The sequence below is a fragment of the Apteryx mantelli genome, chromosome 21, assembly GCF_036417845.1.
Source record: "Apteryx mantelli isolate bAptMan1 chromosome 21, bAptMan1.hap1, whole genome shotgun sequence".
Taxonomy (NCBI): Eukaryota; Metazoa; Chordata; class Aves; order Apterygiformes; family Apterygidae; genus Apteryx; species Apteryx mantelli.
The window spans coordinates 13030356-13048806 of record NC_089998.1 but is presented as its reverse complement, the minus strand read 5'-3'; the positions used below and the strand labels follow the sequence as shown (position 1 = coordinate 13048806).

Below are 18451 nucleotides of genomic sequence, written 5' to 3'. Positions count from 1 at the left end.
GAGAAGCCTGCAGAGGAAATGACTCACCTTCTCCACATCTTGATCTGGTTGCAATTTTAGCTTAATACTCAGTATTGCTGCCTAGAAAACACAAAAAACGTTGTGCATTTAGGAAAAGAATGCCACAGTTGGTAAATGGGCATTATTCCAAAGTGAAGTATCTATGTTATTATACAAGTTTTTAACACAATAATTATTTCTGTTATATGTTAAAGCACAAATCATATAAATATTTGGCCACATACATCCCACTTAGAAATCTACAAAACCACTCCTGGCAGTATTACATATTCCAAGCAGCAGCATAACTTGGGGCAAAAATTAAAGATCAGGCTGTCTGGCAGAAAGAGATAAAGTAAAATCAAAACTGCTATGAAAGAATTTTCTCCAACAGTATAATTGTAAAAAACTTGACCCACCATACCTTCTGAATGAACTTGAATAGCCACACAAACAAATTCAGATTTTAAAAGGTTAACAGTATCTTTAAATTCTGTAATGTGTAAGAGCATTTGGGTCTCAAATATAAAAGAAAAATAAGCATATAATGCATATTATGCATATAAATAAAGCATATAATAATGCATATAAAGCATATAATTAATATAACATATTGTTCTGGTAAATGGAGCAATACAAGCAAGGAACCTTTTAGTGCATTTACGCATTAGTACTGAAATAACTGTAAACTAGGGAATAAGGATGCTTTACACTGTAGCCTTCTAATAACTTCAGAAAGTTAGGCTATATTTTCCAAGATGGTTGTAAATTTAGTGTTTGATAGCACTGTATCTCTGACCCTACTGCAGCATGCATGTAACGCTGAACAACAGAGTAAGGCATAGAGCATATAATCAATATAGTTCACAAATGTCTGTTTATTCAATGTGTCCGGGCTTAAAGGAAAAGCTGCTCTCTCCAACCTGTTTCTCCAAAATCTGCTATTCATTTTGCTTTGAGAAAAAGTGATCATGAGTATTTGCTTCTTAAAATACTTATATTTTAGAATTGTGTTACTTGTTAGAATACATGAACAAATATAATACAGCAAAAAGTACCCCAAAACAAAGCAACTGTAAACCTCGATGTTGCACATCACCATGTATGAAAATTTAACAAGAAAAATAACCTAAGTTGGGGTAAGAGCACACCTTGAAATAAATTTTCTATGATCCCCCTCCTAGCCGACAAATGATACCTCCGTCATCACTGGAAGCCCATATTCTGCAGACCTGTGCACTGAAGGGAACCAGACCCAGCCAGAGCATCACATGCAACATTTAACAACTCATCCTATCATCACCCACAACCGAAGCACCAGAAGCCATGGATTTTATTACCTTCTAGGAAATTCATGTGCATATTTCATCCACTGCCCCAAAGACTGAGTGTGCAAAAGCAAATAGCCAACACATGCCTTAAGTTTATTGCAACCAGAGAGAACACAAATACCTAGTTATCAGCGGGAAAATTTTATTTATTTATTTATTTTTTAAAGAAAACACACACTCCATCACTGTTTAGTCTTCATCCTAAACAGAAACCAAAAGAACAACTTTAAGAGACAATCCAGAAACTAACGTTAATAAATTGACTGTATGCTTCAAATTTGATACTGAACAGAAAGGCATTTTATAATCTCTCAGCGCAGCTAACTCCGCAAGGACTTCTCACTCCAGACCTGATAACTATTCCATCTGTTTATATGCTAATATGCTACTCTGCTCCACAAGCAGCAACTACCTTTTCTTTCAAATTATCTGATTAACATAATAAAGTTCAAGTTCAGTAATTATTCTCAACTTGTATACAAGCTGAAGGTTGCTGCTTATATTTTTGACCTGAAGAAAGGCTTTGTGCCTCCAAAAGCTTGACAGCTTTGGTTTTTTTTCCTCCCAGCTATCTCAGTTTGCTGAATAAAAAGAGACTAGCACCTCTCAAAATTGTTTCACCATTTGACCTCATTAGTACCTTGCATTAAACAAGTAATTTGTTAGTTTTAACAGCAAGCATACAATGGTTTCTCTAATAACTTTATAATGTTCATGTAAATGTTCAGATGAACCTAATTGCATAGCTGTTATCTAAATGGCCTAGTTTTATCTCCATCTTTATTAACAGTACAGGTGATTTAATCAAATGAACATGTGCTGCGTTAGGCTGCATTCACCTCTTTTACTAGATGCAACTTCTACCCTGCACTAAATTGTGTAGGGCAACAAATATTCATTTAGTCAAGCAGTGGAGAGACATCACCTCCCAGATTCAGCTGTGGCAGTGGAAGAGGACCTAGTCCTCATCCGCTGAACACCATCACCACTGCAACAGGTTAGAGGAACCCTGCTCTGCCATGAACACTCTCCTCCCCTTCAAGCAATTCAGATGAGCCAGTTGCTAATACCATCTTAACATCATCCAACTGAAGGAGGTGATGGAGCAGTCAGACAAATTTCTCTGCAGGCAGTCGGTGGCAGTAACTTCCTGCAGAGGGGAACACCATAAGGAGCGGGGCAGCAGCCTTCTCCTTGCACACAGCTAAACGTGGAAGGAGCCATCTGACCTGGGCCTTAGACACAAACAAACAGGCTGAAGTGCAGGGTGTAGTTACATGGGCTGGCTGGCTGAACAGAGGGGACAACTTAGATAAAATCAGCATGCTTACAATGGGAATAATAAAAGAGATATGAGTAACAGTAATAAAGATGAAAGTGTTTGGCAGCTGTTTCTGTGGTCTCAACTTAAAGCTATTTTAAGATATTTGTTTGCTTATTATCGTGTTTTGAATTGTTTCACATCACAAACAAGTTTCTGCAAAATGACCCTATTTTTAACAGTCTGTTTATAGAGGATAAGAGCTCCAGAAAAGCAACACCTCATTCAAACTCGTTTTGTAGTTAGAAAACAAACATTTTAATTAGGCAGGCAGCCTGCTTTAACCAAAATGGTAAGAACCCCCTGCTCACACAAGAAACAAGCATTTCCCCATATACAGGGCTGCATTCTCCAAGCTGTACCAGAAGACTAGCCAGGGTAACTGGAAACTAGCAATCATGTTAATCTAATTACAGATTCTCAGACTAACACTGGACCAGCAAGGCAGTAAGAATCTTAAGTAGCAGATGCCTCCCCCACTTCATCAACTGATAAATAAGAGTAAAAAACCCTAACCTACTACTCAGGAACTCTAAAAAAACCTCCAATGAACATATTGTCATCTTATTAGAAGAGTCTGTCCACCCTCCCTCAAACTATGGAAGAAAATGCATTACAGTCCTGACTGGTAGTACAAACAGTCTTTTCTGCAAAGAAACATTCCATTCACAGAGAGTTTCTAGAATGTAATGTAATAACAGCAAAGAAATAACACATAAAAGTATTTAACCTATACCGAAACCTTTCTGTCCCAGCCTCAAATTCAGAGCTGATCAGAAGAGAAGCATGGGAAGGGTTGGTCCTTCTCTTGCCTTCATTCCCCTAGTCTGTAAGAGGAAGGTACATGATGAGACCATAGCTCAGTACAGGAAAAAAATGTGATGACCCACTGCCTGATTCAAATCCCAAAGTTAGCAAGTCTTTTCATTGTCTTCAAGGAGCTTTTGGTCCTCCTTTGCTTTAATTGTGGTGAGAATGAAAATTGTGTTTGGACGTCTTGTTGTAGTTTTGTTCCCTCAGGATAAACACTTAAAAAAAGTATCTAAAGAGGGATGGATGGGGAGTCCCATACTCAAGGCACAGTTAGTGCAACAGCATGACTCGTTGCTATCACAAAAGCAACATCCAAAAGGTAAATGTATCTTTCTGATATCTGCTTAATGCAGCTGAAGCTTGAGAAGTGCACAGCCTTACAAATGGCCAGGATCTACAAGTTTAAGAATCTGAAGATGGGCAATACTATGTTAAGCTATATCTAGAGTGTCTGGCAGTGCATTGACCATAACATGGGGGAAGCTACCAAAACCTGAAGCATTCTGACTAAGCTGTGAGGGAGAGAGCAGCTGCTGTGAAGGGAGACCAGTCTTCTAGTCATGTGATTGTAAAAACAAGAGTATGAGAAAGTGGTGGCTGTTTTCAAGTAAACACATGAGCCCAGAGCACTCTGAACCAATACCTGATCCTCTGTACTTGTTTTGAATGCAGTTGGCTCTGTATCATCTAAAAATGACTATTCTTTCCATATACAGTATGAAGCGCAGGAAGCCACACAAGATGTTATCTGCAAGAGCATGTGCACTTGGGTGGTGTCTACACTGACAATTTAGGCAATTTTCCCACGGTGGGGTTAGCATCAGAGGAATAACCTTTTGCTAGTAGCACTGATTGGAGTGATGATGCAGGACAGACACAAATGGTTTCTGACGACTTTTGCATTACTTAGCTCTGCTGTAAGCAAGTTGAGACAACACAGCGGTAAATATGCTTGTGCCTCATTTAGTGTAGTATTTCTGAACCAGTGGTGAAGGAATTTCTGAAAACCCATATAACAGACCAAACAAGGGAATATGACCTTGCAGGGTAGGATCAAACATCAGTTCCAAGAAAATCACAATGATCAAAGCGTAGATATATAATAATGGTAGAAGTAACTGACTGAAAGGCACACCACTTAATCATAGGGAACATCTGTTTTGTGTTTTGGACTCACTCCTTTCAGACTTGTGCCTAACCAACTTTTACTCAAACTCCTAGAGTCCATCACTGTATAATGTATGACATCAGGTAACATGTTTAATTACTTCCTGCTTAAACAGCACACAATACACACTGTATTCAGGAAGATCTTCAGAAAAGAGCAAACATAAGATTTCCCAGGCCCACCTGTTCAAGAGAGCATGACAATATTTCATAAGGGGTGAGCTAATCAAAAATAACTAATGAAGGGTATGAGTATATATAGAGAAGGATTTGAAGCGGGGAAAAGAAGTGAAAGTAAAGGTTGGAATACACGTGCATGTAGATGAAAGGAAGAGGGAACTGGAACAAAAACTTGAGTGATTTGCCTTCCTCCAGTCATTCAAGCAGTTTTAAACCTGGTTTAACTGGTCAGTGCATCCTCACAACTTAGTGAGACTCTAAATCGCTCCCCAAATTTCTTGTGGATGTTGGCCACCTACCTTCACCAGATTCTCCAGATTCAGATTGTCTATATGGCTAGGCCTGCTGCATGGGTGCACCCCTTCTCCAGGAGTCCACTCTTGGTTTGATGAGAGCCCAGAAAAGCTGGCAGCAGGAGCAGAATACTACCCTCTGAGTTATTTCTTCCCAGCAACGCTCAAGCCCCTTTCCAAACAACCTCACTAGACAAAAGACCATAGCAGAAAGTGGTTCCAGAAAAGACGGCAGGAGACAGGGAAATTCAAAATGTACATAAAATGTTAAAATACAATACGAATTGAACAAACCTTTGTAATTAAGGTGAGGAACAGGGGGAAGAAGCAATAACAGAAATATTTTCACTGTCCTGAGAACAGTTCAAAGAAGTTTAGAGTGAAGAAACCCAAAATCTGAATATCCATTAAGAGGTCAAGCAACCTTAGCACTGATCTGTATTAACACTTGCAAAAATATGCCATATGTATTCAACCAATAGTATAAAGTAGGACTACAAACAATAATATCCCTGAATCAGTTTGCAAAACTTCACTACAGTGAAAATTTAGGATTATGTTAGTGGTTGAACTATGCATTTCTAGACCTTAGCATATTTGTACTCCTTTAAGTTTAACCTTTGGGTCAATCATCCTTCCTATAGAATTATTAAACTACTTCTGTAATTTGTTTGCGATGCACGGCTGACAAAAAACTTGAATTCTGTGTCTACAGAGCTTTTTCTCTGGGTACTCCAACACAAATGTCTTTTATGTCAAATTTTAACACCTTAACTTCTTAATCCACATTATTTTACTTGAAAGAGTATACATTAAAAGAATTTAATATACAGAATCAACCTCCCCTATTTGCTTAAAACATAGGGATTAACAGATGAAACTTTAATAGAATAAATACTCCATTTTTGAAAACAGAGAAATCTGGAGAGGGAACAAAAAAAAGGATTTATTAAAAATGAAATACTCCCTGTCCCACTAAAAGCTCAGAGCAATAGTCTCGCTTAAAAAACAAACTGATGGAGGGGAAAAGAAACATGGTGCTAGTCTCTGATGCAGAGAAGTCTGAGTGGGAGCTCTCTCAGGCCCAAGAATATTTCTGGTTGTCAGAGGCTAAAAAGATTATTTATTGTTTCCTTCCTAAACCCAGCTCCACTGCCACCTGTTCAGAATTTACTATAAAGCTGTTAAACAAGACGAGAACTTTGATGCTGACTGTGAAAACAAGTTTCACTGTATCTGACCTGAGCAGCACTTACTACTGATCCAGAAGCAAAGGAATTTGATTTTTTTTTTTTAAAGCACAGCTATCTTTTTACCTTTATAAGCTGTTTAAAAAAAATGTAAATAAAATAACTCCACGGACAATAGATGGCATTCATTCTGCAGAAAGACAGCCGCCACCCTTAGACATGAAATATCGCAGCACATTAAGTCATGAGACCCCGCTAATCAAAGCTGACAGGGCCCTGAATGTGATTGCTGCTGAGACTTAGCGATATCATGGGGCACTGAAGCATGCACAGCCTGCCAGACTGCCCCTGTTCATGTGACAATGGCTTTTATTCCCGAAAGGGGCCTGCGAGTGACAAGAGTCTCCTTTGTCTTTAGATTCCTGCATTGGGAGTGCAAGAGAGGTTCATTCAACCAGCCCCAGACACTCTTTGAAAGGCTGAAGTGTAACATAAGATGACCATGAAACACTAGCTTGCCTTCTGCCTACCCCTCATTCTTCTAAAGCACAGCCTGGCCTATTCAGGGCCTCTTCACAGACTCGCATCGCACTGTATTACCCCCGGTCTGCTGAATCCCCGCATTGTTCCGGCCCCACCACGGCCATCTTGCTTCCCACAAAGCTGTCGGGCCGACACCGAAGCAGCGCGCCCACGGGAAGGCCTATGAAAGGCAGCGACAACGCCGTCGGGGGCTCCGCACGCTGCCCGGCGCGCGCCATGTTTTGGCTGGACTAAGGCCGGCATGGGGTCGAATCCAGAAAGAGCTGCCGGCTTCGTTGCAGGTGTTGGAGGACTATCGGACCTACCTTGCAACCAGGCCTAGCTGAAGAGAGCAGTTACACGCTGAAAAAGGAATAAAGCTGCAGGCGTTTCGGCTGAAACGACACAAGCTGGAATTTTAAGACCCTTCGGTGTAGATACTCTTGTAAAATAGGAATACATGTTTTACACCGGACAGGCGACGGGAGCCAACTTGGAGGCCCTTTTCACAGCTTTGGAGCACTGTACAAGGCCCCAAACCAAATTCCTCCAGCAGCTGCTGCAACAAACCCCCATTTACAAAAGAATGGATACAACCTCCTAAAATGCCAGACTCCTCCAAAAACACTTTCGTGTCTTTGCCTTCTTCTTGAACTGTTACTTTATCAGCTCATTCTGTGTCATGGGAGCAATAGTGCCATCCACTGGCCAGCTAACCATATCCATCATCTCCTTCAGGTGCCTCCCAGAACACAGCTACTATTTATGCTACTAAACCAAAGTAGGAAGGTACCAACACCTGCATCATTTTCCAAAAACCATGGCACTGTCTTTACATCGTTATTGATTTATCTTTCCACTATGAACTGCCATCCCCATGAAATTTCCACCCTGGTATATGGAGGGTCTATTGCTACTTACGGCAGCACGTCAATGTTCATGAACCACAAGAAGCAGCTTCATGCAGCTGCAAAACTTGTGGTTCTGATTAACAAACTGGTTCAGCTTTTGACTAGTTTTAGGGATACATGGAGGGTCAGATGTGCTTCAGAAGCAAATAACAACCATGCCAGTCCCTAGGAATCTCTGGGATCTCATTTTTTAGAGAGACCTTTCTACAAAATCTTTTTGAGGGAAAGGAACCTTAACCCATGGAGCAAGGCCGCAGACCTCTAAGATTCACACATGATAATATGAAATGCATCAAAATACTTTAAAGAAAATAAATTGCTTTGAGATAAAAGTTTAGTGCCTTATTCCAAATATAGAAAATGGGACAGAAAACAATGACATTAACGGCTTATAAGGATTGCTGTCATTGCGGGCAAGAGGGAAAAGAGCCAAGAATCTTACATTTGAATCTGGTTTACGGTCCCATCTGAAAGACAGGGAATCACAGGATGAACAGACATGTCACAGTCCACTGCAAATGCTCAGTGCCCTAGTTCCAGGTTTTGGGGGTTTAGTTATGATCTGTCCCAACAGGAATAAAAGATTTCTTGCTACATGACTGTCATTCTTGAAGAGAATTCTATTCACCCTTCTGGTAACAACATAACTAGAAGAAAGTTATGGCTAAGGGTTTTCACCAGTTGAAGTTCCCTGTACTTCACACTGAGTAATGAGTAAATGAGCTTTTCTGTGAAAGGAGGGAACAACAAAAACAATGCTACCAAAAAATTTAGACCTTTCCAAAACCAGACCTTCTTTCTAGAACTGCATTTCTAAAAGAAAACAATAAATTTTTGTTGGGCCGTGAATTTAAAAATCACACTTAAATATAGTCAAATACTGTTTCTTTTAGTATTTTCAAACACTCATGCTCAAAGACTTACTGAGCAAAAAACAAGTCACAAGTAGCTCTGTGAACTTCTAATCAAATATGAATTATCCTTGGTTCTGTATTCAGAAATCACCTGGAATAGAATTCAGAGCTCTCTTGGAAATTATGTTTTGCTGAAGAATAGGATTAAAAAAACCTTTCTTCAAAATTTTAAAAAAGAGTAGGTTGTTTTACACAAAGTGACTTATTTCCCTATGAGAAAGGTTTTTTTAAACATTACAATAGTGTGTTTTGCTCATGAGAACACTCTCAAGAATATCTGGACATCACAGTGATGTCAGAGATGCTGGAAGTACCCTAAGCCACAGGGTAAAATATCAAATTTGGGTTTTGGTGAACTCCTGCCAGTGTCAGCCAGTACTCCATGAGTACTAACACTGACACATTTTGGCCATGAGCCTCAAGTGTTAAGAGGCTTCAGACCTCCCTGAACTGGGAAGCCCCTTTGGTTAGAGTAATCGCTTGGGAACAGAGAGATTTTTCAAACCTTTCTTGATGTAGGCAGACTGGAGTTACCACAGCAGGTCTATGACCACCTACTAAAATCCCTTCTTTTCTTACCAAGGCTAAGGAACACAAAAAAGTACACAACCATCCTCTTAAATTCTCCAAATTAAACCCTATTAACCCATTACTTTCAAAGGTCAAGAAAAGGGTGGAGGAAGGATTCACTGGCATTCTGTACTCAGTCATTAGAAAAAATGAGGTTGAAGACAGTCTACTCATGTACATCAGAAGGCCATACTAAGCTTTACCACTCACAGTGTGCAGCTGCTGTGATGAAATGGAATTTACACTGAAATGCATCCAAAAATGGATACAGACATTAACAGAGAACTAGAGAGCTGAGAATGTAAGTTTATTTGAAAGACACAACCCACCTCTTTGTAATCACCCTTGTGATAAAGGTGACTGACATGTCCAAGCAAATAGTTCCGGTCTGCTGTATGGAGCTGGTAAATGCTAATCAGAGGGTCATGAAGATTAGTTGGGCACTGGGCTAGTATTCTGAATACACGAGCCTGTAGCTTCTTCAGCTTCATGCCAGACTTAAAAAAAAAAATAAAAATAAAAAAAATAAAAAAATCAAACACAGATTTAGTCAAGATGGCTACAATTCAATGGCAGTTGAAAATGCAGCTTGTTTAAACAGTGGAAAAGGCCAATTCCTTGGGAATGGATTCTCCAATTTCCCCACGGAGTCTGCATGCAGAAATCAGAACAATATGATACACATTTTTTTCACAGCATCCAATTTAAAAACATTAAACATTTGCGGGATAATTCTGGAAAAGGCACATGGCCTTGTACAAAAGGCAAATATGAAACTGGAAAATTGCCCTCTTTTACTAACACAGCTATTTAAAAATTCTCCCCTCTAGTTCCCAGCTAAAAAATCTTTGAATCTACCAACTCCCCTCAACGCTGATCTCACCTATCATGCGTAACAACACAATTTTCATTCCCAGCCTTGTTCCTGGGTGCAAGAAGGTCAGGAAAAGCAAAAGCGCCATAGTAAGATGCAGAAATGCAATTATTCATCATTGTGTTCCTACGTGATCATTCTCTTAGGACACAGGAATTTCAGCACCAGTAGCTCTTAACTGCAATATCACAGATAATGTACTGGCAGTGATCTTTGAGAATCTTGATAGAGATCAGTATCGAAAGAGAGCCATTTGGAAAAGTGGAAAATGAAACAACACAAATACAGAAGTACCTAACAGCTCAGAAGTAACAGCACAGAACAAGGGAGAATCTCATGAGGTCAGAATATAAGAAGGCATAAGGAATGGTAAACATTAGGGCATATAATCTGATGACCCAGTGTTACAAAGCTAATCATTCAGCTGCTGAAAAGTCATATTGTTACCATTTTCTGCATTCTGAATGATAAAAGCTCCCCACCATATGGCAAGAGTTAAGCAATAGTACAGTAACTGGCTTCTATTTGCAGAACTGGAAGAATATGCAGATTAGATTACTGCAATTGGTTTTATCCTGACGGCAGAGACGTAAGCTCCAGTGGGAAAGTCCAGCCAGGCAAAGACTGAAAGATCCATGCTCAAAGTGGTTTTATCTGGAAAGATGGAAATCCCAGCTTGGGAGGGGAAACAGAAAGGTACTGTGGCATCACAGCTTTTAATGTCATTTCATTTTTCAGGCCAACATCACCAGATGACAGCATCACGGTACGAATTTTACCACCAAGTCATATTGCACTCATATGAGACTACAGAAAAGACACTGGACTATGGAATGAAGTGAAACTAGGAACACTTTAGGGACATTAAAATCAATTGTCCTTTCTTTTCTCCAGAGTCTCTCTTGCTCTCTTTTTCTAACCTGTTGAACAGCAGGATGCTCTTTTATCCAAAGCTGCAACTCACTGGTGATGTAATACCCCAGGGAATGCCCCTTCCCCTTCCAATCACTGCTGTCCTCCAGTATGTCCAGGAGTCCTGCCAATGGGTCCTCCAGTCCTGCAAAGCCCCGCCTGATTTCTTCCTTGAGCTGCTGAGATACAAAAACACATTGTCATGTACAAAAAGATCAGTGAATCCTCCCTTCCCCCAACTGAACACAAAGCTTTATTTTTTTAATTTAATCTATTCAGAGAGGTAACTGTTGCTATTCAGCCACCATCCGCGCCTCCAGTGACTTTTCATGTCATTACAGATTCCTTCATGGCTCACTGCACCTCAAACCCAATGGGAAAAGCAGCAATTGTCCACACTAATTATCCCATAAAGACAGAGAAGTTGTTCTGTGGGGCAGACAAAGGGGCTTGGGATTTGGGGGAGGGGGAGAAAAGAAGTGAGCTGGAGAAAGGGGTGTTATTAGGAAAATGGCAATAAAGGTAGATACCAGAGCTCAAAACCTACTTACCTTCTAACAGACCTACAAGTAATAAAGTAAATAAAACTACCTCCCCATTCTTGTACCACCAACTTTCATATTTGACCTCAAACCCACTTCTGCCACAAGGGCATAAATGCGCTTCACCCTAACGGAATATCTGGGAGTACTGAAATAGCTCAGATTTTGCATACAAGAATGAAAAGAATGAAGCAGAGTTCAAAACCCAGACTGCCATTTTGTAAATCTATTCTCCTTTTCTCCAGACCTACCTGGGCAAGGTATCTGCTGTAGACTACCTGCCGCCCCTGTGTGTCAGACACCGCACACCTCGGCAAAACGTAAGGCAGGGCTAAGAGTTTGGGAACATGGGAAAACTCCACGCCATAAATCTCAGGAATCCCAGGATGATGTGTTTAGAAATGTGAAGGAATTGAACACTCACTTTGTGAATGTTAATAGGCTACTTACTACCCATCTGGTAGAAGTGATAAATTAGCAGTACTAAGCAATATCTTTATAATGTTTACATTAGAAGTAGTTTCCAAGGAGCTCGCAGGGTTGGCAGGGTGAACAAGTGGCATCCTTCAGTACCCACACAGGACCTTTCACCACATGGTACATGTACTGGCGTAGAGCAAGGCAAAAGCAGAGACAGAAAACAAGAAATCACTATAGGCAGCTGCTCTCTTTCTTTCCTGGCTAAAAAGCAAAATCCTAAAGATGCTCATTCCTGCTTGCAGCCAGCTCTTGTAATTTACTGTATATGATGGTCCCAGTTGCAACTTCCAATGGAAACAAGATACAGTTTGAAGAATGATATGGAAGACAAAGGAAAATCTAGAGAAAGTTTGCCAATGATTTTTCTTTTTCTTTTCATCTAAAATATTTACTGGGAGATGGTTATTTTCCATAGTCTCTTTCATGTTGGGAAAAACCCACAAAATGTATCATTTATGACAGAAACTGCTTCTTTCTCACTAAATCATAAAATGCAGCATGAAAAAGCTGATGACTAACAAAGATGTGACTTTAGATAACAGTTTTCTCCCTCTTAAGTATTTTTCCCTGTGGCAAGAAATTGTGATGTTAAACATAGGGCTCCAACTTCACTGCAAGATTCAGCAGAAGGAACAGGCAAGCTCTTATCCAACCACAAATATCCAACACAACAGCCAAAGGAAAACAAAGCAACTGGCCAAGTAAATTGCACTGTGTATAAATGGCCTCCCTTCTTCTTTCTTTTTCCCCCCAAAGCCCCACTTCAGCACATTTAGACTGAACAAGAGCTTTCACCGCACAGCTCGTCTCCTCCTTCAGCTGGAAACCAAATTTGGGCTTTGGCAGGATGGTCTACAGTGGACAACAAGCCTTATGAGAGTGCAAGTCTGTTTTCACACACAGAGTATCTCCAAACACTTACAGCACTGGCAAGAGCAGTAACAACATATCTAGAACGAGTTTTGATTTCAGAGCATTTAGATTTTTTAAGGGGGGTGGGGGGAAGCCTTCTTCAAAACTTCCTCGAAATCCAAAGGCTTCAGCTAATGGTATGCACTGTTCAAATATTAATAATAATAATAATAATAATAATATCTGCTTGAGACATCTAAATCAGAGAGAAAAGAGTGTTGTGTTGCCTGGCTCATCCCTCTGTCAGTGAAGGATTCCTCTCCAATGTATAATTGGCACTTCCATTTCAATCAATTCCCATGGCAGGGCTTACATGCTCTTGGGGGCTTTTCCAAAGCCTAACAAATCATGGGAGTAGGAATATTTTGCTGATGCTCAAACTTCACACTCCTTCATGCAGTTTTGGCTCCTTATTTCTAGTTACAAAGTTCAGGCGCTTGTTATTCCAACACTGTCTTTCCTATGTAGAAAATGGTCAATTTTTAAAACTATGTCTCAGAATCAGGGTCCTGTCACAGATAGGAACCCTGCTCACATTCACTGATTTGAGACAAAAGGGCACCAAATAATGGAAACTGATTCACACCAGTTAATACATCATATTCACTCACATCCACACAGTGAAGGGAAAGAAGGTCACCGCCATTTAAATGTCAGTGGAGCAAGCTGAGTTGTATTTAAGTCAACTTCCTTCAGTTCCCATCACTGGAAGGCTAGATACTGATTTACTTAGGACAACAGCAACACCACACACCTTGAAATAACTTCAGAGGAGTAGGGCAGCAGGTTCCCCCGCTTCAGTCCTCAAAAGCGGCTGCAACTGCTATGAGTGCATTGCATGTTTGAAGGATGGCAATGCCCTCAACACTGAGTAGGTCATCTCAGTGCTAGCGTGGTGGGCATGTGTCAGAAACCATGGGGGACATCCACGCTGTGCTCCCTACCTTAGAGCCAGCTGCTGCTGCACCATCACCTGGTGCCACTACATCCCTCCTCATCTCACTAAAAAGACCTTCCTTAGTGGTCCAGAAATGCACCTTCCAGTTTCAAAAGCATGGTTTTGCCTGCATGCGCAGCCATGTAGTGCAGTCTAAAGGGGGATCCAACGAGGCCAAACCTGCCCCACTGTGAAGCTGCACTGTGCACAGTCAGCGTGCCCTTCTCAAAATGATCAGGAGCTCCTGGCAAGCCACCTAAAGTCATGCATTTTACCAGGATGACAGTCCCAAAAGCAAACAACCTGAATAAGCTAAGCTGCAAGCATGACTCATGGGGATCCTCCACCTTTTCCAAACTCAGCAAAAAAGCTGCGGTGCCCTCTGCCCAAAGATGTATCGATGGGAGGCTCTGCCTTTTTCAGAGTATTTTTCTTCACAATCCACACACATCCCAGTTTACACAGTATAGAGATTCTGATGATTATTCTTCCCTACTGTTGATTTTGTGGAATTAAATGCCCTTGAGACCTAACAAATAATGTTTTTTTGTCCAACTCTAACAAAACTTGAGAGAGAGCCCAAGGCTTCACAGTTGCTGAGCTCAAGTCTATGTTAGTAACTGACCATTTGAAAGACACCTCTCATGCTGTGCGTCTAGCTGCCTGATTATTTGGGCTGGGAACCACAGACTGTCAGTAATGGAAAGTCTACATGTGGCAGAAAAGGACACTGACTAAACATTTCAGATACCTAGGATGGAGCACGTACACAACTGGACTCGCTAGCCATTTCACACGGTGCATTGGATAAAGCCCACGTGGCTACACTGTGAGCCACATGTTCTTGGGTCCTTCAGAAAAAAAAAAAAAATTACAGCTATTAACCTGCCTGCACAAAACAGAGTTAAACATGAGCAGCTCGACACTAAGCCAATACATCTAATGTTTTTCTTAGTTTTCAAGCTCCCAGATTTAGATGAAGTATATTTTGCTCCCTATGAGAAATTCTCCACACAGAGCCCATAGGGGCCTGTATAAAAATATAACACTAATTTTAGCGAGGCAGTGTGAATTGCTTTCACTGCTCCAAAAGACAAAACCAAACCAAATAGAAAAAAAGAGTAAAATGTCATGAACACAAAGGTCTCAATATCAATCCACTTGGCAAAGACTGCACTTCTATTGACTTCAACCCTCTCCTTTTTAGCTACTAGAAATACTCCTCAACCCAAAGATATTCTGTTTAATGGATAAAAACGTGTTTAAAAGAAGACAAAAGCAACTTTGATTTATTTATTTTTTTCCTGCAACTCAGCCCCTGTAAACTTCAACTCTTTTATATGTGCCCCTTAACTGTTTCACGTCACACAGAGCTACCTTTTCTTTTCACAGCTCGCTGCAAAGGCAAAGGTCCTTCCCCCGCGCACTGGCACTGAAAGCAATCGTGAAGAATTGCAGGTCTGACCCACGGGCTCTGCGCCTGGACATGCTCTGCATGCAGTCATTAACTGCAGCACGGAGGGGAGGTGCAACTGCCCAGCCTTACCTTCTTCATCTCTTTCTTTGTCCAGAGAAGCTGAAGGGTTTTCAGCAATAGCAGTGGGTCCTGGCCTGGAGGAAGGGAAAAGAGAGAGAGAGAGAAGGGGGAGAAAAAACAAAAACAAAACAGATTTATTGGCTCTGTACAGGCAGCCTAGACACACTGGTGCATTGTTCGGCTGAAGAGAAATCGGCTACTCTGCGCCACTGTGCTTGAAACCACCACCCTTCCAACTGCCAGTCAGGATTAAAGCGCTAAAATCCATCGCTCCGAAACCCTATCATCATCCATGCACAGCTTTAACTAAACACCCACACCCGCAAGAGCGCAAATCCTGAAAACCTATATTGGTTCATTTACAACTAAATCGTGCTGCTGCCTCACATCAAATACATCCACACTCGTCTCTCGCCTCATCTCCCCCTTTTTAATATTAAAACAAAATGGTCCTAGAAGAGTCAGCTTCTTGCACAGCTTAGAAAGGATTATCAATATCCACTAATTATTAGTGAAACAGCTCTAATGCGTTAACCTCATTCCAACCTGTGGCTGGAAGATGCGAGTGGGTGAATTTGTCTGCAAGATCAGCAGATGCCTGGCAACTGCAGAAGAGACTTGGCTACGGGGTCGGAAACGCCAGGCCACGCTGGGCCAGCTATGCTGGGGGTTTGATGCGATTCTGGCAAGACCAGGTTCAAGGAAGAAGGAAAGATGAAAGGTTGCTGTGATTAGGATCAAGCTTAAAAAAAGAAAAAAAATCGAATATTTCAGAAAATGGTTATTTGGAATTTTTTCTCTTTTACTTTTTGCCTGCTTAATTGAAAACTTACACACTGTTGCTATTTTGTATCTATTATTATTCACCAAGTCAATAAAAACAGTATTTCTGAAACAAATGTTTTGACATATTTAATTTTAAAAGCAATAATGTTTTTACTTCTCTGGCTCTATTTAATTCATGATCATTTACTTAAACTTCTCAGAATATTTTGAGTGGAAATCTGTGGCATGAGCAGTTTAAATATGAAGACTTTAAAAATCTGAATGAATTCTCAAAAAACATTCCTCATACACTTTACGCAGCTCCTGTTATATTTTCATAGAGCCAAAAGAAAAATGTTAACCTGAAAAAGAAACATCCTTTAAATCACCTTCTGCACTCTACAGTTCCTAAATGGATGATATGAAGATGTTAGGTTTCTCACTTATTACTCTATCTCACTTCATATTTCAGGTCACAAAAAGTTACTTCAAGCGTGAAAAGCTCAGCCTTATCCAGCTAAGCTCTGAAGCACAGTACCTATAAAATATTTTAAGTAGCAAGCAGATTACTGCTTGAGCCAGGAGAATGACAGTATCCCCATTACCTAGTAAACTCTGGGAAACAGGTCAAATTAAAAATGCCAAATTTACTATTCATAAGATAATATTTTCTCATCTCTGGCTTTTCTGAAAACTTGAGCTCTCCAAAAAACTGGCTTTTCTCAGCTACCGACTCTCCTTGGAAAGAGAAAAGTCTCTTTTTACGACAAAAGACAACAACAACAAAAAAAAACACCAGATCCCCATTCCCCACAAAATTAGCAACTAACAGTCAAATTCAGCCCATGTGTGTATGCATGCATATATACACTTGGCCTGACTCCCAAAGAAATTTATACACATTCAGGAGAAAAAAAAAAAAAGAAGAAAAAAAAAAAACAGAATGCAACCCAGTGTGTAACTAAATACACTGTAAATCTGAACTGTAATTAATGCAGCGAACAATCTGGAATACAGGAAATGAGAGCAGTTAGGAAAGCAGTGTTTCACCTCAGATACAGCCCATAATTCAACTTGTTAAAAAGCTTTCTCAGCCTGAATCAACAACACAAGCCCTTTGCTTAGGTGACATTTTTCCTACTGAACCACCCGGTAACTGAAAGATAATCTCACCGCTGTTTCAATACGTAGAAGCATGAAAACTGTCTCTCCAGTCCATTTTAAATGGCTCGGTATGTTGCCAGCATGGCAGTGTGCAACCACAGGCAGATATAGAACATCCCCCTTCCTCCCTTACCCCTCAAAAATAATATAATTGAGGGGTGGGTAAAAGGCATTCAATGTGGTGTGCAACTAGGCAGCATCTTCTAGGATGACCTGAAGAAAAGGCAACCTGTTTTGCTCTCTCTTCTGTCTGTATTGAAGGAGGAGGCAACTCCCTTGATTCTCCAGAACAAGGATAAAATGAGGAGAGAATGCCGAAATAGAGACTGCTTCACATTAGTGTCAGTAACAGTTCCAGTTCCATCTTTACCTTGCAAAACCTAAGGGTGAAATGCAGTCAAAGGCTTAACATAACAAAATAACCAGTAGCTAGGGCAGATACTTCTAGAGCAAAACAAATGAGAGTACAAAGCAACATTATTCTTTTGCCTTGTCCCACCACAGTGGAAAAAATGCTGGAATTCACACTGGATCTTGAACTATTGTATCTAGCTACTCTCCACCTAAGAAAAAAGATAAAAATGTGAAGTTTGACATCTCTTTGCCTACTAAAAGGAATGAAGAATTCATCTGTTCTTCAAACAGAACCACTTTGGAGGACTGGTCTCTCCTTGGTCTTCCTGGCACCCCTAAGAAATAGAAGTTATTGTCTTTGGTAGGAACACTGAAGCAACAACAATACTGTTACATTCCCAGCTAGAGTATCAGCTATGAGCCTGCTCACTCACATCTGAGAAAGAACCAAGAAGCAGCAGGAAACTAATGCCAGGATGTCCAAGCACAACAGAACCTAACAAAGAGTTTCCAAGCCTTCCAGAACGAATCTGGAGAGCAGACGATTGCTCAACGTAAGAGGGAGAGAGGAAGAAATACAAGGGAAGAAAGAGAACAAAGCGACTGCAAACCAAACAGTTCTAATCGAACCACAAATACATCTGGGCTCAAATAAGAAGACAGTCTCTAAATATCTGAATGAGAAAATCCTGGAACAGACTCCAGCCACAGCAATAAGAGTAAGAAACAGCAATTACTACGATAAAGCTTGCTACACTTATT

General features: G+C 40.6%; 1 protein-coding gene across 9 annotated transcripts in view; it reads right to left on the bottom strand.

The window, feature by feature from the left end:
- EXD3 (exonuclease 3'-5' domain containing 3) overlaps window positions 1–18451 on the bottom strand; it is a 335146-nt gene that overhangs the window by 225138 nt on the left and 91557 nt on the right. For 7 of the 9 annotated variants that reach the window (XM_067309038.1, XM_067309037.1, XM_067309036.1 and 4 more), the window contains 4 exons: window positions 15416–15480; window positions 11007–11177; window positions 9542–9709; window positions 28–81 (listed from right to left, as the gene is read on the bottom strand). In XM_067309038.1, the coding sequence (XP_067165139.1) occupies window positions 28–81; window positions 9542–9709; window positions 11007–11177; window positions 15416–15480 (458 nt within the window). The remainder of the gene's footprint in view (window positions 1–27; window positions 82–9541; window positions 9710–11006; window positions 11178–15415; window positions 15481–18451) is intronic. The other 2 variants (XM_067309034.1, XM_067309035.1) reach the window with 2 other exon arrangements.